The sequence below is a fragment of the Nipponia nippon genome, unplaced genomic scaffold, assembly GCF_047370975.1.
Source record: "Nipponia nippon isolate SJK-2023a ecotype South Korea unplaced genomic scaffold, ASM4737097v1 scaffold_5, whole genome shotgun sequence".
Taxonomy (NCBI): Eukaryota; Metazoa; Chordata; class Aves; order Pelecaniformes; family Threskiornithidae; genus Nipponia; species Nipponia nippon.
Genome location: NW_028262369.1, coordinates 70,349,347 through 70,369,358, shown reverse-complemented (window position 1 = coordinate 70,369,358; position 20,012 = coordinate 70,349,347). Strand labels below are relative to the sequence as shown.

Sequence of the window (20,012 nt, the reverse complement as noted above, 5' to 3'; positions counted from 1 at the left end):
TGCTCTCCCCTGAAGGGAAACGGGGAGCGCAGCGGTGTGGCGGGAACCTGGTTGGCCGAAGCGCCCTGGGCCGGCGCGGCGCGCTCCCTGCGCCTCCCACACCTGAGCGTTAGGACCGGAGGCGGTGTGCTCTTGTGCCGCGCCGGTGATCTGGGAACAGGCCCCTTCTCACCCGGAGGCTGGGCTTGAGAAGCTGGGGGAGAGGCTGAAGCTCTGACTGAAGATGCTGGCTATCCAACTCTTCTCGCTCTCTGAGAGGCTGGTAGAGCAGAGATGTTGAGATTTATTTCTGTAGGTTCCTAAAGGACTCCTCCCTTTTGATGGGAAGAGACCACCTAAGCTTTAAATAGTATGCCCTTTATCTCCTTCCACTTCGGTTTCAAAGTCCTTTCTCTTTGCATGACTTGGTTGCTCAGGAGTAAATGCTGTTTCAACTTTTGGAGTCTATTGAGTGATAGCCCTAGCGTGGCTGTAGTATTGTTTACAGATGATGTAGTGTGCTGTCACTCACAGACCTCCTCTTCCAGCACAAAAAATATTTTGGTGAGATGCTGCGGAGCAACTAGAGCAGTTGTAGATGATTGGTAGTTGATCTCTGCTGTCAAGACTTTGCCACTGCTGTTGTAGTGCAGCGACTTATAAAAACGAGTTATGCTTATCATCTTTCAGTTTCTGCAGAGTTACCTGTCTTCAGAAGGGGAAGCACCTGAACATGTGCTAATTTAACAAGGTGTAATTTCAAAAGAAAAAGAGGAGGAAGGGATATTCAGAAATTTTTGACTCTCTTATGAGTTTGGTAAATTTTAAATTTTTAATTATGTGCTATAGCAGATAGTTTTCAGCAGTGTTCTTTTAGCTGATACTAGGCCTTTTCTTTGCTGTGGGTTTTTTTCCTGACTCCTTTACTGTTATATCTTGTTTGCTACCATCACTCATTCACTGGAACCGGCATTAAAAGCTTTGAGCCCTCACCTGAAGGGATTGCTGCTGTCTTTTAGTAGCAAGTTGTTTTGTTTTGCTCTGAGCAGGTCTCAATCACGCAATGTTAAAAACAGCGGTCGTACCTAGTCAGGGCTGACCAAAACACAAAAGCTTCTTGAACTGGTAACGCATTATGTGTGAACCACAGTTAGCAATAATAAATGATGATATATATGTAGACAAGACTAATGTTAACAACTCTATTTTGAATTAGGAAGCTTGGAGGTAACCTCCTTCAGAACCCAAGTAGATCATTTTGTATAACAAGCTTGCAGTCTTGGTAGTGTAGGTTAGTGCTAAATACGGTGCAACAAACTTATTAAAAATGTGTTTGTAAATATGTAAGTAAATGTCTGAAAGTTGTAGAAGTATTTGTAGTATTTATTAACTGTAGCAGGTGAATAAGCACTTGAGGCTGATGGGAGTTCTAGTATTTCTGAAAGTCAGGGGCATACCAGTTGTTCCTGTTCAGCATTGAATGTAAGATTACTTTTATACCTATGATGCTTATTACTGAGTGGTCAATGTCCAGTGAAGGGCGCAGTCCCATAGTAATGAGAGTAATGTTTACTCCACGTCATTCCCTGCCATAGCAGTTGTTATGGTGTGGTAGTGTTTGATTTCTGGAGAATTTGAATTAGCATCCTACTCTGTAAGTGGAAAGTATGACATCAGTCTCATGCTAGTGACCATCTGTCTGTAACACAAATCCATTTCATAGTTTGGCACTCTGCTTTTTTCCTCTTGCAGTGTTGAAGCAAAAATGTAGAAAGTAAATGTATGGGCAGAGCAGTGCAGGTGCTGGTATCACACTGATCTTCCATACCATGAGAATGATGTATTATGCCTGACTGTTCACTTCCATGAACATTAAACCTAATAACAATTCAGGTAATCTTAGTGGAAAAGAAATAATGTATATGTAATGCTACAATGTAATATTATATAAATGTGAAAATAGGTGAAAACGAGCAAGGAAAATTGTATGTTCCTATTGGGAGGAAGAAATTTTCTGGGTACTTAGTTTGTAGCTGTGACCATTTTCTATTAGTTGTGAAATGGGCATAACATTGTGCTGTCCTAGGAAGGAATGAAAACTTGCACTGAACTTGAAACTGATTTTAAAATGTCTTAAAGATGTCTTACTTATGGAAAGAAAACAATTTAACTATTGTTTTCCCTAATATGCATAAATGCTTAGCAATGCAACCTTAGATGTGATTTTGTAAAGAAAACAAAATGTATCACCACCATCATATCACTCGCTTAATTTCTAGTCCGCTGGTATTGCAGGTTTCTTACTTAATAATTACACAAATAATTTTTCAGTTGGGCCTTGAAGGGAGATCTTGCAAAACAGCTTATCAGATGCCTGGCTTTAACTTTGTTTTGTTATAATCAGAAGTTTTCATGACAGTTACAGTAAACTTTTGTGCAGTTGAAGCTCATGAAAATGCAAGAAATTCTTTGAGTCCTTAAAAAAAAAAAGTTTAAAAAAATCCCTAAATTATAGAAGCCAAGAATTTTAAGCCTCACTTCCCTGATCTTGAATAAGTGTATATGATGTAAATGATACAATTGTTGATACTTCGATGACTCTATCAAAGATCGCATCTCTTTGTCTGATTCACTAATCCATTGGATATTTGTATGTGAAGCTATAGTTCTTCACAGAGAAGTGCCAGCATTTTCAAGAAGATAAATTCTAGCGTTAGGTGGTTTTGAGTAGGCTAAAAAAAACCCCAAACGTACTTACTCGGAGTAAGAACACATCACAAAGTTAGAAGTTCCAAAAATACACTTCCCTTTTCCTTTGATGTTTCATCAAACATCACTCTGTTACTGAAGTGTTGCATGGCAATTTCCTTATATTTGTGAGACTTGCTCTGTTAATATTTTAAAAGTTAACTTTTACAGTTGTGGGTGGTTTTTTCCTTTTTTTTTTTTTTTTTCTCCTTTTTTAGTTGAGGAAGGAGAGAAGGAAGTGTCTTGAAAGCAATATCTTTCTGGTGACAAGTGTGGCTTAGTGTGTATCTGTTCCTAGAAAGTATGCTCTGTTTTGTTTGTTTTTTTTTTTAGAGTAAGGTGCATATGACTTATGACAATACTACTCTATCATTAATTTTATTTCGTATTTTCATGGCTCTTTATCTTTTTGTGATAGGTTCTTTGCCAACCCTGAAGCCCAAATCACTATTTTGTGTCCTGTATTTGGAAAACTGAAAACATTTGGTATGATACGTTGCTGTTTCTGTCTATAAAGATCTGCTTGGTATGTCATTATTCAGAGCAGTCTAGTGAAAGTGTTGGGATTTGTGTTAGTTATTTCAATTATTTATCAACTCGATGATTACTGTTGCCAAGTGTGAATTGGAACTTCTGTATGCAGTTTACACATTTGCATATATTGTCTCTTGTAATCAAGACTGGCCATATTTTATTTCTATTTTCTGTATGTAAGAGCTTCAGACTACTCATTCTGGATCTTTTCTTGGAGATATGTTGTCTTAAAAGACCATTATGTTAAATAACTTATTTTCTGGTTTTATTACAGTGGATATTGGGCAATAACTATAATAAATTCTTTAGACCCTTTTGCTTTATGTATGAAACTTATTTTATTTGAATAAATACGATTACATGCATGCATTAATATTACTAAAATTTTTAATACTTCATCTAGTAAGGCCTTAAAATATTTAAGTAAAAACCAAACAGATTATAAGAAACAAAGGTTAACTGTAGCTTTGTTCTATTACAAGAAAAGTAATACAAAGGTGTCTTCATGAAGATGGAACGGTATGAGGGTAAACTTGCAAAATTCAAAATGTGAAAGGAGATAGAAGTGTGAATAGAGCAGCCACTTTTTTCTCCTTGGCTTCCATGGTCTTATCATATCTTCATAGATACTCTGCTGTCAGTTTGCATGAAGAAATGTTTTGAACTCTTAATTGACTTCCTGCATTTCTGCACGGGCTTTAATAGAACTGTAACTTTTAATGGTAATATGTGCTTTTGTTCAGGAATACAGCTATGAATTCAACTTTTAACCATTTTCTGCCCATACAAATCTGTTTACCTTATAAATTTAGTTTGAGCATATAATTCTATCTTATATTAGACTGAAAATGGGTCAGTTACCCTGCTTTGATGTTTCTTGAGTGGTATACTGAGAATTAGAGAGATTGATGTTAACTTGTGCCTTTGAACTAGGTTTTGTTCAGTCTGTCCTTACAACCGACCTATTGTGAGATGAGTAGGTAGGACAAGTCTGGCTGTTTAGCTTCTGACTGCCAACTCAGTGTGAGTGAACTAAATACTTCAACCAAGTGTTGTGGAGGTGCTTATTTATTTAACATGGGATCTAAAGCTTTGCTTCTTGGTTTTGTTTTGGGGGGGAGGGAGGGCCTTACCATTATTTGCAATTAAATAGCTGTTTTTTATGTTTTACAGTTTGTGGAAATTATATTGTTCCTTTTGAAAGAGGAATGATTTGGTGGTGATGGAGTGCTGCCACTGACAGATGGACTCACAGGAAAGAAGGTGAGAATGAGCAGCTAGGTGAAGCCACAGAGGCTCCCTGATATATGCCAGCTCATGATCATCCTGTAAAATTAAGTGGAGTCTGTATACTCTTTATGTAACTTACAGTAAAGGGAAGAAGAGGAGTAACTTAGCTTTAATTTCAGTTGTGTCTGGAATACTCAACTTATTACAGCAGCACTTCTTTTTTAAGTTGATTGTTGAAACTTGCGGAGGGATAGCCATAGGCTGGAAACTTGAAAGTAACATTCTCTGGTGAACAGTAAATCATATCTGTTACCTGCACCTGTGAATTTTGATTTGGGACCAACAGCCCTGCAGTTCACTATTCTTTTGCTTCTTGTTTCTTCCACTAAGATACCTGACACAGGTCAGATGTTTTTGGGATGGAAAATTAGTGACTTGTAATAAATCCTGGTATGTGACTGTACAAATTTGTCTTATACTGTTCTCTGAAGACTTATTCAATGGATAAAAGCCCAAATATCAGGCTTTGGACTGAATTTAATGCACAGTATTTTGATGAAAACTCTCTGTATTATCGTGTTGTGTTCTTTGGTGTGCTTTGCCCATCTGAGTAAAATCCGTATTTTGATTTTAGCTAAATGTCCTAGCTATGATGTTGGATTTTTCTAACTTTTTTTTTCTGGCCTATGTATTACTTGATTGGTCCCTTTTTAATTTGCTTCTATTCTAAACACAAATCCTATGTATTTAAAATGCAAGATGGACTCTGCGTTTTAATACTACGTATGTTGTTTGGATTACATTACTTATGTGCATTTTATAAGAGTTCTTGACTGTTGCCTTTTTGTTCTTTTTTTTTTTTTTTTCTTCTGGTATGTGGAAAAAGGAGAGAGACTGGGGATGGGCATGGGAGCTAAGAGAGACATAATTCCATCTCTTAGTTATTCTCATCTTGAATGTTTCAGAGGCCGATTGTGCAAAGGTATTGTTCATCCTATGCACCACAACTAGCAAAATTTTTAGTTTAAAAAATCAGTAGTCTGCATGAATAGGGCCTTATGGCTTTTGAATGTGCTACTTGCATAAGTTGTCCACAATGCGGCCTATCAGACTAGCTTTTTCTGGGTATGCTTCAGTATTGGAATACATTTGGTGTTTTGTGCCCTTTGTTCTAGACAAAGATTGCCCTTTCGTCAAAGCTCTTCTTGCTACCTTGTATATTCAAATTCACAAGTTCGTGCAAAGCTGCAAGAACTGATTTATGGATTTTTGTGGGGAGTAAATGACTTGATTGTTGGCAAATAAGGAGCTAAACCTACTTTTTCATGCAAGGTGGACAACAATCTATTGTATATAAAGTTTTAAATTCAATTAAAGAAAACTCTTAATTTAACTTGAAATGCTGTCAGTCTGTATTAATTTTAAAATGACTCTTTGTGTGTGTTTAAATCAAGTGATTCCACAAATTGTTAAAACTGTGTGCTTGTTGTCAAAGTTCTGAGGAATTTCTTTCTGCTGAATGGGAGAAGTTGCTGACTGAGCATTCAGACCAGAGTGTGTTGAAGTGTTAAACCAGCTTTGGATAGTTCCAGTCACTCCTGCAAGCCCAGATACTTCCATTGTGTTTCAGGATCTTTCTTTTTTTTTTTTTTTCCCCTTGGTTCAATTGATTTGAATGACTGGCTCATTTGAATCTGAGAAACTCATTAACAATTAAAAGGGGGGGGGGGAAACCCAACCAAAACCTCATTTTTCCCTTTAAAGGTAGAAATGAAAGTATATAAAGGATGAGCTCTTATAGGTGTAATGTTCTGAAGACACTGTGAATGGGAGCAATCAGTTCATGGTAAAATCTGCACACAATACATCCTTTGCTTAATTACTTACTTCTAAAGCAAATGTTATTTGAGATATTTATGTGTATTTCCAGCATACTTGATGTTCTATGTAACTGATAAAAACATGGTTATAAGGCTGGTTTTCCTGCATTTTGATTTCCAAAAGCTGAATAATACAAAACATGAATAAAACCTAATAAACCAGAAATGTTCCTTCTGCTTTCTAACACAGGAAGAATTAGCATTATAAATATCACTGTTCAGATAGGAACAGAGTTGCTTACATGTGGGTAGAACTGATGCAATGATCTCCCTCAGCATACAATGGCAGAATTGTGTATTAATTTGATCTCCTTGCTGTGAGCAACAAATAAAATATATAATATAAAGGCTGTATCGGTTGCGAATAAAGGTATCTTTAAGTTTACCAGTGACAAGATCAGCTGCTTTTCAGGCAGTAAAATACAAATGAAAAAGAAAGCTAATGATTTCAAATAGAAGATACTTGTTTTTTATTTAAATAACATTTAAATTAAGATTACCAAATTGTAAATGAAATATGTTGACTTCCTGAAATTAAAACTGATGCCTGAACTACTAAGCCTTTCCTACATATGTGAAAAGCAAACTACGCATTACTGAACCACAGAAAACTTCAAGCTGATACTGTATTTCTTCCAATCTTTTTGTAGCTCAGAAGAGGCAGAAGGAGCCAAAGAGAGAGGCCTGGTCTATGTTTGGAAGGCTGGTTCCTGCTCTGTAACTCCAGAAAGGCTTCCAGGCCTCGGTGGAAAGACTGTATTACAGGCAGCCCTTGGAATACATCATGGGTTACTTCTAACAGAAGGTAATAAACATCTTAATTGTAAAGATTTGAGGCAATAACAAACTTTTTAGTTATTGTCAAGTTTTCTTCTTTTAGATTTTTTTTTTTCATTCTGTATCTCATACACAACTTCTAAACAGTCAGATTTTTAACTTTGCCTGTATTTCCTTCTTAGTTATAAGTTACTTAAAACTATGTTGGAATATGCATAGTGTCTTCTGTCATACTCTCTTTTTCCTTTCAACAATGGCTCTGGATTTCCTGTTTAAAGGTGATAATGTAATCTGAACTGTGTTAACTCAAAATGACATTTCTTGTGATGTCTTTCATTCAAAAAAGACAGTACAGCAAGAGGTTCTCTTGATGGCTAAAGGCTTTGGTTTCTGGGTGCTTCTGGAAAAATGTGTAGCTAGTAGATGCATTAGCATGAGTCTTGGTTTGTGAGCAGTTTGGCACTGTGAATCCAAGTATTTCTAAAAGCCAGTCCCTTTAAGTGTTTGCATAGCTTCGTCCTTACTTGTACTGATCAATGGCCATAGAGTTGTAAAGGCTAAACTGGAAGTTGCTGCTTTGATTTTTTTCTCTCATGTTTTTGAAGGAAAGATTCCAGGTTATTGGTGAGCCTGCTGTAAGCACCTCTCCTCTATTGGAGTTATGGCGTTCCAGTGGTGGTTTTTTTTTTTTTTGAACATGTTTCTTTCCTAATTAAAAGGACTTCTATGTGTGCGTTCTTGTCCCATGAAGCGTGTCGTTTGTGGATATGATTTACCATTTTTCTATCACTGTGAAAACAACTGTTCGTTTTAAAAGTAGATTTCTGCTTTTCTTTAGAATTAGCAAAGTAACTTGACCTGGCATTGCTGCAATCTTTTCAGGTAAAGGTAATGAAATTTTGGAGAGGCTGCAGTACAACATGAAACCAGTGGAAAATACCTTCCGCCCTCTGCCCCCTTCCACCTGACAGGGCAATCCTATTTTACTGTAGGGTGGCAAACAGTACAGTTTGGTGATCTCTGTACAGAAAGATGAGCCCTGTACTTTGTCGTGCTCTTCAAGCATGGTTGTATGTCCTTGATATGTTGTATGTTCTTAAAATAGACCAATAAATACACTTAACTTGGGTATAGTGATTTTTAGCAGAAAAGCATTACTTAGTTCAACAGTGCATGCATGCACAGGGTAATGCTAACATGAGATATACAGCTTAACAGCAGCAATAGCAGAGAGCAACCAGCCATCTTCATATATCGATAGCCATAGTTTCACCGAGCCTGGAGTAAGCTAAAAATTGATACCTGTTTATCTGAATCTCTCTTCAAATTTTTGTATTGGTTTAACTTCATTAGGCTCATGCTAGGTTGTTTTTTTTTTTCTCTCAGGCGGAGAGGTCTACAGTTTCGGAAGACTGCCCTGGAGATCAGGACCGGAGGAGTCACGTGCTAATAGTCCTGTCTTAGAAAATACTTTGCTTGGACATCATGTCATTACAGTGGCAGCTGGCAGCTTCCATAATGGAGCCGTGACAGAAAGTGGTGTGGTGTACATGTGGGGGAACAATTCTGCCGGCCAGTGTGCAGTTGCTAGTCAGCCATGTGTGCCAGAGCCACAACCCGTCAGTATTTCCGATTCTGAAACCAGTCCTCTGTTATCAGTAAGGATTTTGCAGCTAGCATGTGGAGAGGAACACACGCTGGCACTATCACTAAGCAGAGAGATATGGGCTTGGGGGAGTGGCTGCCAGCTCGGTCTCATAACAACAACTTTCCCAGTGACAAAGCCACAGAAGGTAGAGCACCTGGCAGGACGTGTTGTGCTCCAGATTGCTTGTGGAGCCTACCACAGCCTGGCTCTGGTACAATGTCTCCCTGTGCAGGAAATGAAGCCTATCCCAGAGAGGTGCAATCATTGCAGTCAACTCCTCATTACCATGACGGACAAGGAAGATCATGTAATCATTTCAGATAGTCACTGTTGCCCACTGGGTGTAGCACTGTCTGATAACAAAACAGAAAACCATGTCTTCTGTCCCTCACTGGAGACCCTAGAAAGAAAAAGCATAACGGGGAGCCAAAGTGAAGACTGTCAGAAACCACTTGTGGAAGAAAATATGCTTATTGCTTTAGAATCTGATGGAGCAAGTATGCTTTCCAGCAACGATGGACAGGAAGACAGTGGAATTTCTAGTCCTGGAAATATTCTGTTCCCAGACAAAAAAGAAGTGAAAGAGTACTTAATCAGTTTATCAGAGCACTCATTAAATGAGAGCCTGGAGAAAAACATCTGCACAGAACCTGAGCAGGTTGGTACCTAGTCACTAGCTTTTAATTTGTTACAACTCCTCTTGTATACATGATAATGTTACTCTTTTCACAAATGAAACATTCTGTTAGTTTAATGTAGCTGTGGTGTTCCTGTAGTTTCAGTGTTTCTTCTGTGGGATGGTTCTCAGCTTCTAAGTGGAGGAGTTTTTGTCCTCCATCCTTGTTCAATTGTAAGCCTTTAACGTGAGCAGCCTTGACAGTGCTGTAGTCTCTCCTCTTCGTGGTCCACAGTACCAGAACCACATAAGCCAATTTCCCATTCTCTAGCTGTTCTATGATGCATGGGTTTCCCATTTGCGTGAGGCGGTAAGCTGGTACTTGTCTAACTTACCTTTAAGGTAAAACTTTCTTTTCTGCATGTGGAATGAATCCCTCACAAATCTGCCTAATTTCTCATTCAGTTAAAAATTCTAGATTGCAAGTAAAGATTATAAAGGTAATGTCAAAGTGTTGACCAAAAGGCTTCTAATGTTAATCATGTAGGGGTAGCATAAACTTATAAACAGGGATGGGAAATACACAAGTATTGCTCTGTTTTGCATGATGCGGAAAATGGTTCAAAACACTGTTTTCATGCTATAGTAGAACAGTGAAGTAATAATTTCTTAATAAGCATCAGAAAATGCTTGATATGAAGGTCCAAGAGCTGTTCCCAGCTCCCTGCCAAAATACTACGTTTTCCACTATTTTGAAAAAAATCTTATTTGGAATGAGGGGGGAGAAGATACAACCCAAAAGCCATTAGACAGAAAACTAATCCAAAATCTTGCAGTACAGTCTGGCAGTCCTTATGTAAGTACTGTCCTGCTGGATGGTTTATGGTAAAGGTAACATCTGTAAGAAAAACTGCCACTCTGTGCTTAATATACAAAAGTCATAGCAGAATTTTGAAAATTTCTTTTGTCAGTTCAAGTGTTGTATAGATAGTAATTTCTTAAATTTTTTTTTATAGTTACAGTAAGAAATTTTTCACAATGGTTCTTGGAGATAAATTTCACAGTGCCTAATAAATAGTTGATTTTTGTTATCACCTCTGATTGCAGGAAAAAAAAAAGTAGTATTAAAACCAAAACAAGTTGTCCAGGAACTTGGTGATTCAGCAAGTTATGTTTTCCTATTCTGAGGGAAACTTATTTCAGAGAAATAAACATTGTGTGAACACAGTTCTCCTTCCTTTTGCTTTTTGCTAATACAAATGCATTCTAGCAGTCGTGGGCCTCCCAGACGCATGCGAGAACTTCTGCTGTTAGGAAATGACTGAAACACAGTTTCATGCTCCTTTTCTCAACTCCTTGTTCCTGGAATATTCCCTTGCACAGTTCTGGGAATAAACAAGCCTGGAATTGATTCACTGAATCTTAACACAATTGAGCATACGTACGAAGAGCAGAGATGAGGGCTTCGATGTAATGTTTCAGCATTAGTAAAATCCTTTGTTTCTGTTTGCTTTCCTACACAAATTGAGTTCACTTTCCTGCATTGCTAGGCATGCCTTTTATAAATAGGAATGCAGTACAAGTAAATAGGACCAATCCCAATCCTTTAGCCTAATTTTTCACAAAAAAAGAGAAGTCAAAGATTGTTTTCCTTCTGGCAGAATAAAATGAGCTATAATATTTATATTAATATTATTTCCCACCATGTATTATGTGGGAAAATGGGACTTTGCTCTCTTTGTTTTAACATTCAAACTATTTGGGAAATATAATCTTGTGCATTAGTTCTTATTTGGTGGGTAAATTGATATTATAGGTAATAATGTGCTGGTACTAATAATTGCCTTCAGTTGGTTTGTCCCTAGTGTGACTTCATGGTTATTAACTAAGCTTTATATGGCTACAACAGTAGCGTAAGGGGACACGTAGCCCAGAATGGTCTTAAGATAGACCTTGCAAAATGAATCCATGAATCACTATTTTCCTTTTAACATATTTAAGGGAGAGCTTACCTCTCTGTAAATACAGCATGCTCACTGACGCACTTTAATTGATGGCAAAGAAGTTGGTAATAAGCCTAAAATTAAATCCCTTTTTATATTTGTTTGCAAAGATCCTTTTTTTTTTTGGTATTTGGAAAAAAAAAACCCAGACCTACAGTCTCTTATGGATGAGCTACAAGACAAGTGCAACAGACAAAGCCCAGTCCATGTAGAAATGGTGCTTGGCCCTACCTTAAAAAATGTGATTCTGAGGAACAGATGTACACCTAAGTACAAAAAGCTTTCTTGTTCAGTATAGCACATAGTTTGAATAGTGAATGTGTATATCATCATCCTACTGTTAAGTGCTGTCTGGTATGATAGTCTTCAATTTTTCTTTGGTTTTAGCCTTCTCAAGAAGAACAACTCAGTGCTTGTATCCCTGGCCCTCCAGGTACCAGCACATCTGCCTTGAACAGCTTGGTGGCCTCTTGTGCGTCAGCAGTTGGTGTGAGAGTAGCTGCTACCTATGAAGCTGGAGCATTGTCTCTGAAGAAAGTAATGAACTTCTATGGCACACCTTCAAGTGAACCAGGATCTCAATCTGGCGGCGGTTCCCCAGGGCCTGAGGCTCTGAAAGACAGTCGAGAAGAGCAGGTCAGACTGGAATCCATGCAAGGGAAGAAGAGTTCCAGTTTAGTAGATATTAGAGAGGAGGAATCTGAAGGAGGGAGTCGAAGGCTTTCCCTGCCTGGCTTGTTGTCACAAGGTAAAAAAGCACGTTGGGAAAACCAAGAGACTGGAAAAGTTATAATAATGTGGAGGTTTATTACTAAAAATAAAACATATTTATTGAACATAAATTAATCGTCTACCAAAGGTGTTTATGAATTGTAAACTGTGTCTTAGGACTTGAAGGCGGTGGGGGGAGTGAAGACTAGCAGATACTGCATGCTAAGAAAACCAAAAGCATAGTGGGTTTAGGAATGTTCTTTATTGGTAAAGTGAGGTAAAGTGGCACATTGTAGCAGTCTGGGCATCTTATTGCAAAATGACAGCAAACTATCTTTCATATAGGTTGCATAGCCGATAAAAATCTGTGTGGCCTTTAATCCCTACTGTGCTGAACTGGTTTTGAGCCAGGGACCTAGAAATATTCCAATTCCCACTGCCAAACTTCAAAGTTAATGACCTTTTTCCCTCATAGATTTTAGTGTTCTTAATTGCTCTGAATGGGTGGGTACATGATTTAGTTCTATATTGATCTTGGATCTGAGGGGAGATTTTAGGAAGCATTGAAATCTTTTGTTCACTGCAAGGATATATTTTCTTTCAAAACATACTTTTTTAATGTGTAGTTTGTTTTGCTTCTTTTGCTTCAGTATAACTGTATAGTTCTCAATGCCTGTTATCCTTTAATAGCTGGTAAAAATTAGTTGAGATCTGTCTACTTTTAGCACATATGTTACTTCTGTGTGTCAGTAATATATCTGCTTACATGTCAGCCTTTGCTCTCAACCTTAATTAAGATCTCTTATCTCAAATGGTAGTTACGCACAGTCTGAGTGATGTATTTACCTAAAATGATGAGCAGTTTTTCTCTCTCTTGTCCTGTTTTCAGTTTCTCCTAGGCTCTTACGGAAGGTAGGGCGGGCAAAAATGAGGACTGTAGCTCTGACTCCAACCTACAGTGGTGAGGCTGATGCTCTTTTACCCTCTCTAAGAACGGAAGTATGGAGCTGGGGAAAGGGGAAGGAAGGACAGCTAGGACATGGCGATGTTCTGCCAAGGTGAGATTTCATTGATAAATGTTTTAATTAGGTCACTAGGAAATCTCGAGTATTCAACTTTTTCAAATTCAGTCAGCAGCCTTGCATTGTGTTCTTGTTCTTTTGTGTTGTGACCTACGTTCCTCCAAGTAACATGTTTTATGCTGTATTGTTACTGAACAATCAGTTATGACTTTTCCCCTTGTAATCACTAAGAGTTTTGGCGATATTTTGACTTTGTCCAAATTGAGGTGAGGTTTATCATTAACTTTCGCCCTTCATGACCTTTTTGACTAAGCCAGTTTATTACCAAAAGACTCCACGTATGTTTGTTTTCTCTAATTTGTTTTGGGGAAAAAATAAAATTTGGAATTTATTTTTGTCTTAAGAATACTTCTGATAATCTTTTTTTCTTCTCCCCCACCCCCGGGTTCTGGGGATTGACAGGCTTCAGCCACTATGTGTGAAAAGCCTAGATGGTAAAGAAGTGATTCACCTCTCTGCTGGTGGCCATCATTCCTTAGCACTCACTGCCAAATCCCAGGTACAAGTGATTGTTATCATTTATTGCTTATCTATGACATAATTGTCGTGTTTGGTGTTTTCTAGGTTTTTGTTTCTTTTGCTTCTAAACTTTTGTTTCTGTTTGTGGGAGGCAACCTGGAAGCAGTATTTCTGCCAAAGTTCTGCATGTATTATCAACGTTATGTTTAAAGATTGCAATGACTTGATTTGGTGCATTCCATTTCTGAATGTGAGAAGACAATTTGAGAATATAGGAAAACAGTGGAAATTAGGGAAGTGCTTCTTGCTATATGAATCTTATACCCTTGATTTGTGTGTGTTTGCACACTTGATGTGTTGTACTACTGCAATTCAGTATGTGTCCATATATATAAACTTACATTCTCATGTTTAGCTATGTTTCTTACAGGTGTATTCATGGGGCAGTAATATTTCTGGCCAGCTTGGTCACTTGAACTCCCCAACAACAGTCCCTCGTCTCGCAAAGGTACTTTCTGTTTTCTGTATTTTTCTTCTTTCAGTTTAGGGTCTCCTCTTATACACGTGAGTGCAAAGTAGTTTCTAAAAACTGACCTTGTTTATGTATCGGTGTGCTATATACTAACGGAGCCCTTGATTTCTTTGGCTTATACTATGAATATGATCCTTAGATGAGCTTGTGAAAATCTACCCAAGGAATCCTTTACACAGACTTTCACTGTTTTTTGACCACACTGAAGTTCTAAAACTGAGAAATGTGACTGGCTCCATCTTCTTATCAAATTTCACTTCTACCTTATATTTGGTTTCTCTGATATTGGTGTTGCAGCTGAAACTTTAATACCTTGGAACGCTGTTTTTATTCTAAACATTCTGCTAGCATTTTTAGCTTTGCTAGACCATGACCATATTTGTTGTTCGTTTCTGTGTTTCCAGAGCTGTTTTGGCAGTGGGTTTTCTGTTTGTTTTGAACTTCTTTTCATCATATTGAGTGAATGGCCAAATAATGATTTTGGGTTAGACCAGACCCTTGCCTGTGTTTTCTGGTGTTTGTCTTAGTGGAAAACTAGCTGCCGAATTTTCCTGCTTAGGCCTTATACAAATTAATGTACAGCGTGTTAACTGTCCCAAATGTATACATTTGCCAGTTAAATGTAGAGGGGAGAATAGTGTCCCAACTTTAATCAAGCTCATCAGATGCCCATTTAAAAATAAAACTGATTTATAATTTAAAGGCAAAAAATCAGCCATTAGAAAGAAGACTGGAAAGAAAGAAAATTTTCAGTATAGATGCAAGAAATATATTTGTTATGAGACACCGAAGTTGAAAAATTACCAGTTATTGTAATACTTTTTCTTGGCAGGTGTATTACATGCATGTGTGGCTAGAAGAGTTAAGTACTCTCCTCTCCTTTCAGCTCTTTAGGTGATGATTTCTAATGTCTTTTCCTTCCTCATGAATTTCAGATGTGTGGTGATGGTGTTTGGAGTACAGCAGCAGGACTAGATTATTCCCTCTTCTTAGCAGATGAGGAAGACTTCCAACCTGGATTATATTACAGTGGCCAGGAGACAACAACAGAAAATAATTTGTATGAAAATAGCTGTACTAAGAGTCCAGTTTTGTTACTATCCTGTAGTAAGGTGAGTGGTATTTCCTTTAAGTTAGTGCAAATCATACTGACGCTTTTTGGAGATGGCACAGTGCTGGTTGTTCAGCTAGCTTTAAGGGTGTCAAGTTAAGTAACTGGTTCCTAGCAGTCAAATCAGGAGCACAGCTTACAGAGGGCAGAGAGGAGGCCTAATTACTATTGTTCTCTTCCCTGCCAGTTTCTTCGTCTTTCCTTCTGTTTGAGGGACAAGGAGGTGTTTCCAATGTGTCTAATACATTTCCTTCCATGTGTGCGTGTTGCAGAAGTGCACCCTTATATTCAGCTTGGTTTTCACCACAGTCTTCATTTGTTTATTCTTTGCTGCTATTGCTCTTCATTTTCCTGTTGTTTCTCAGGTGATCGAGGGCACTGCCTGCTCTATTCCATTCTGATTCCTATGAATCTTGCTTGTGAGTGGGCAGAAGGTCCCTCTGAGTTCTGCATCACCTCCTTCTCTCCCCCTCCCTTTCTCCTGGGTGTAAAGGAGGAACTGAGCAAAGGCACCAAAATGTGCATCTCTGTTTATGGGAGAGAGGGATTGCCCTTGTGCAATTTTCTTCATCAAGCTGAATCTCATATCTGCCTTGAAGTTGGCATAAGGTGGGGGAGTGTGTACTCTGACTGCATGTCCTCTTCCAAGTTGTTTGTATGATTTCGGACCAACCTGAGTTTAAGGTAACAAAAAGGAGATGGTGAGGGTAGAAAGCAGCTCTTTGCCTCAGCTCTTCTGGGTCTCGTTGCTGCTTCCCTAGATTGAGCCAAATAGCAGTTGGAGAGGGGTTTTGAGGAGGGACAGGGATTTAGACACTGGGTGCGTGCATATGCATGTGCAGACAGACACACACACTTCTATTCCCTCTGTAAGATTCTTGCTAGCCATTTGCTTCTCTTCTCTTGTAAGGTGACTTGTAGGCTCCTGCATGTCAGAATTGGCCTGTGGGTTGCTTGTTGAACAACTCTGGCTCAAAGTTTCTAAGGAATCCTCTATTTAACAACAAAGGAAATAAAAGTAGAGCTCAAACACTGAATTACTATATGGTGTTGCATGTGAACCAGAATTAGTGAGGAGCCACAAGGCATCAGTGGCACTTGTGCTGACCTTAGAGAGGAATTTTGCTTCCAGCTACTGTGGAAAGCAAATACCTGCACTAATAGAACTTGTGGTGTTAGTGTAGTTATTAGTATTAGTCCAGTTTATTGACACTGTAATATTACTCTTATGAATAAATTGACATCTTTCAGGTCCGGAAAGGGCTATAGTTCAGAGCACGGTCATAATATTAAAGCCTTGTTATTCTCACTTCCTAATTAATAGGAGAAATAGCTTACGTAATGATACTATTTAATATCAACATTGTTGATATGAGCATGAAGTATATTGCAATTCTAAAAGTGACTGAACTTAAGGTCAGATCTCTTAAACATGGAATGGTTGTATGAGTCCCCTTAAAAGATGGTCTATTTATTGTCTTTTAGGATCTGTCGGTACCAGCAAAATGAACAGCATTGACTATAAATGTTTCTTCTAGTTTTATCATTCTCGTATTAAGCCAGTATTGAATGGATTGTTTGTCACTGTAGGTAATTAATACTTACTGTCACTTAGTGCTCCTAAAGATACGCTTTATTCTGCATCGCCCTATTTTTAAATTGGAGTGTAAAAAGAAAAATACTAAAGATGCTGTTTTTTCTTTTCTCTTTTTCATCTTTCAGATAGGGTACATAAGCAATGTGATAGCTGGTGGTGACAACTGTTTGGTCTTAGTAGACAAAAATGTAATGGGATATATTGCCAGTTTGCATGAATTGGCTTCCACTGAGAGAAGGTTTTATTTCAAACTGAGTGAGATCAAATCTCAGGTTCTTAGACCTCTTTTAGGTTTAGGTAAGAACTTTTATTTTAATATTTTCTTTGATACTAGTTCCCCTACGTTCCACAACAAATTTCTTTATGCAAAATTTAAAAGTAATTACATTTTTCTAAGATAAAGCTAAAGTCTTACTCTTCTCCCCTGAAATACAGCTGCATTTTGACATCTCATTATGTTATTAGTATTTGTACTTTTTCTGACTGTTTCACCTGAAATAACTTAATTATTTGATCTGTATTTAATCTAAAATTGTTCAATTCCTAATTCTGGATAATGTAGCCATGAGGTGAAATTGCCAATAAAACATGTAAACAGCACCTTCTGGTAATTCTCTTCATTAATGGGTGCTGCTCTGTCGTAAGGTAAGCTAAATTGCTTTCTTGTCTGTTACAGATAATTTGGGCAATGCAAATACCATCCAGTTGTTGCAGGAAATGGCAAGCAGATTCAGCAAGCTATGCTATCTCATCGGTCAACATGGAGCTTCTTTAAGTAGCTTTCTTCATGGAGTAAAAGAAGCCAGGAGCTTGGCCATCCTGAAGCATTCCAGTCTCTTTTTGGATAGTTACACTGAGCAAGTATCCAAATCCCTCTCGTTTTGAGTCTCTGCAGGCTTAATCTACTCACCACAACAAGCCCTGAGCTAGGGGAAAGTAGATCATAAGGAAAACTACATAAGTAACTTGAGGAAATCGTATTCTTGCACTTTAAAGTGTATGGAGAATTTTACACAAATTAATTAATTTTGTAGTGAGCTATATATTTCAAAGTCTTCACCAGTGGAGTACACTGGACAGCTTCAGCTTCCCTAATGTAAAACTCTACGTACAAACTCCTCTTTGGTTGCTGCATATATACCCGCTAAAAAGTAGGTTACTTAATAGTAAGGATCTTGTAATATAATGTAACAGAGTTACCATGGCTAGGCTACTAAGTAAAGCTACCTTTGGGGGGTTATTGTAGTTAGAAAATGCCTTTTCAATAGTCATTAACTAAACATTGTCTCCCAGAAGAATGATTCTTCTGTCCTCATATCTGCTAAATAGCTAGCATTACACTTTTCACCCAAAAGACAGAGCTGCTTTAAGCGCTCAGAATTAAGTCTGGATTATCCTGGTGGTTATTTTTATTAGCTTAATGCTTTTGAGAGAGTAAGTCTAAGCAGTCATGCTGTGTTTGCTGTCTTTCTCCTCAATAACTTTTGCAGTTGCTGGATAATTTCATCCAAATGTAGCAGAAGTCTCATCATACTTAATACCTACAGGCTTTTGTGAAAAATACTGGCTCAACAGAGGGGAGAGTCTAAAAATGTCCTCTCTGAATGTAGTCTTGGTTGCCAGATGTCTGAAAATCTCTAAGGGAACAAAATTTCAAGATCATCAACTTCAGTTGTTACGCAGTAGCATTTTGAATGTGCAGCTAGTCATGCTTTTCTCTAACACAAGCACAACAGTTAGCACTTTTACGGGGTCAGTGATAAACCTATGCCATATCACCCTAAAAGAAGCTTTCTTCTCCGTTTATCAAACCGATTGTTCATAATTGTAAATATGTGTTTTCTCCCTTTCTTACTTAGTCTTTGACTTCAGTTTTTCTTGTAATCTGGATTTCCAGAATTGGTTTTCCTTACTCAGAAGGGTTTCTTAGTTTCTTCTTCCTCCCTGTCAAAGACTGATATACCTAATTTCTGTTCTCATTGTTACTGCCTGTCTTCTGCTCTCCCCCTTTGCTTTCTAATGCTTTACATATTTTTTCTGTGTATGGCATCAGAACCTATGCATGCTCCTCAGCATAGTTCCTTGAGCATCTTCCCAGGATCCATCAGGCAACATAAATATTGTCTGTTAATGGGACTAAGCTGAGACCTCTTCCCTTGGAGAAAGGTGTTTTGTTTTGTTTTTAAGTGGTTTTATTTGTTGGTAGGGGAGAACTGAAAGCTAGAATGTTGAATAGCAGGAAAAGAGATATTCCCATCTTGAAATTTCCATCTTGGATGTAATTAGAAGCTAGCAGCATTAAACTGTTGAAACAGATGGCCTATTCCGTACATGCCCAAATTTGGGGGAAACAAAAAATTCACGTTTTGATTGCAAAGTAAGCCCTCTGTGTTGTGCTAATGGCAGCAGAAATGTGGAATAGTAATGTGTATTCTATCCTCCGTATGGAAAGTGAATACTAAGTGTTCCAGTAACATTGAGTGTTTCACTGTTTAATATTTTCTCAAGTACTTAGATTACCGGCGTAGTAAAAGATACTACAGATCTCATTGGTAAATGGTTGGAAATTACAACAGTTGCTATTTCCAGGGATGTTCTTATTTTGTAACTGAATCTCTTTTTCTTCCCCTTTTTAGGTATTGTACTTCAGTAACAAACTTCCTTGTAATGGGAGGATTTATGCTCCTTGCAAAGCCAGCAATGTAAGCAAACCTTTACCCTTTTCCGGAGTTTTTGGTCAACTAGCAAAGAAGTGCACTTTAAAGAATTCTCTGTGTATGTGTGTAGTAATGAGCATGCAGAGACTTGGTCTCAGCTTGCTTGAGTACACTAATTCCTTTTCCACCATGAAGAAGAGGTTACTTCCTCTCAACTGTGATAAAAATTTAGGTTAAAATGCTGCTGAATGAGTTCAGTTACTTTACCTTGAAGGAAAGGAGGAAAAAAGCATAAATTATTGTAATTCCTTGAAAGAAATGTAAATAGATTTCAGATAATGATTTTTTTGAAAGCTTAGTCTTGAGGTTAAATTTTCATCATCTATTCAGTGTCTGTTAGTATTTTATTCTTTCAAATGTTGCTGTCAAGAAAATATAGAACAGCAAA

General features: G+C 37.8%; 1 protein-coding gene across 8 annotated transcripts in view; it reads left to right on the top strand.

Annotated features, from left to right (window-relative positions):
• ALS2 (alsin Rho guanine nucleotide exchange factor ALS2) overlaps positions 1–20,012 on the top strand; it is a 46,887-nt gene that overhangs the window by 457 nt on the left and 26,418 nt on the right. For 4 of the 8 annotated variants that reach the window (XR_015699074.1, XM_087733623.1, XM_087733617.1 and 1 more), the window contains exons 2-13: positions 3,146–3,213; positions 4,435–4,524; positions 7,022–7,176; positions 8,535–9,454; positions 11,803–12,163; positions 13,016–13,184; positions 13,611–13,707; positions 14,098–14,175; positions 15,135–15,311; positions 17,033–17,204; positions 17,584–17,764; positions 19,544–19,609. Coding sequence is in view for 7 of the 8 variants with exons in the window: in XM_087733623.1 (XP_087589749.1) it covers positions 4,505–4,524; positions 7,022–7,176; positions 8,535–9,454; positions 11,803–12,163; positions 13,016–13,184; positions 13,611–13,707; positions 14,098–14,175; positions 15,135–15,311; positions 17,033–17,204; positions 17,584–17,764; positions 19,544–19,609 (2,396 nt within the window). In the remaining variant the exon portion in view is untranslated. Of the gene's footprint in view, positions 1–1,731; positions 1,873–3,145; positions 3,254–4,434; positions 4,525–7,021; positions 7,177–8,534; positions 9,455–11,802; positions 12,164–13,015; positions 13,185–13,610; positions 13,708–14,097; positions 14,176–15,134; positions 15,312–17,032; positions 17,205–17,583; positions 17,765–19,543; positions 19,610–20,012 lie in introns of all 8 variants that reach the window. The other 4 variants (XM_087733618.1, XM_087733619.1, XM_087733622.1 and 1 more) reach the window with 3 other exon arrangements.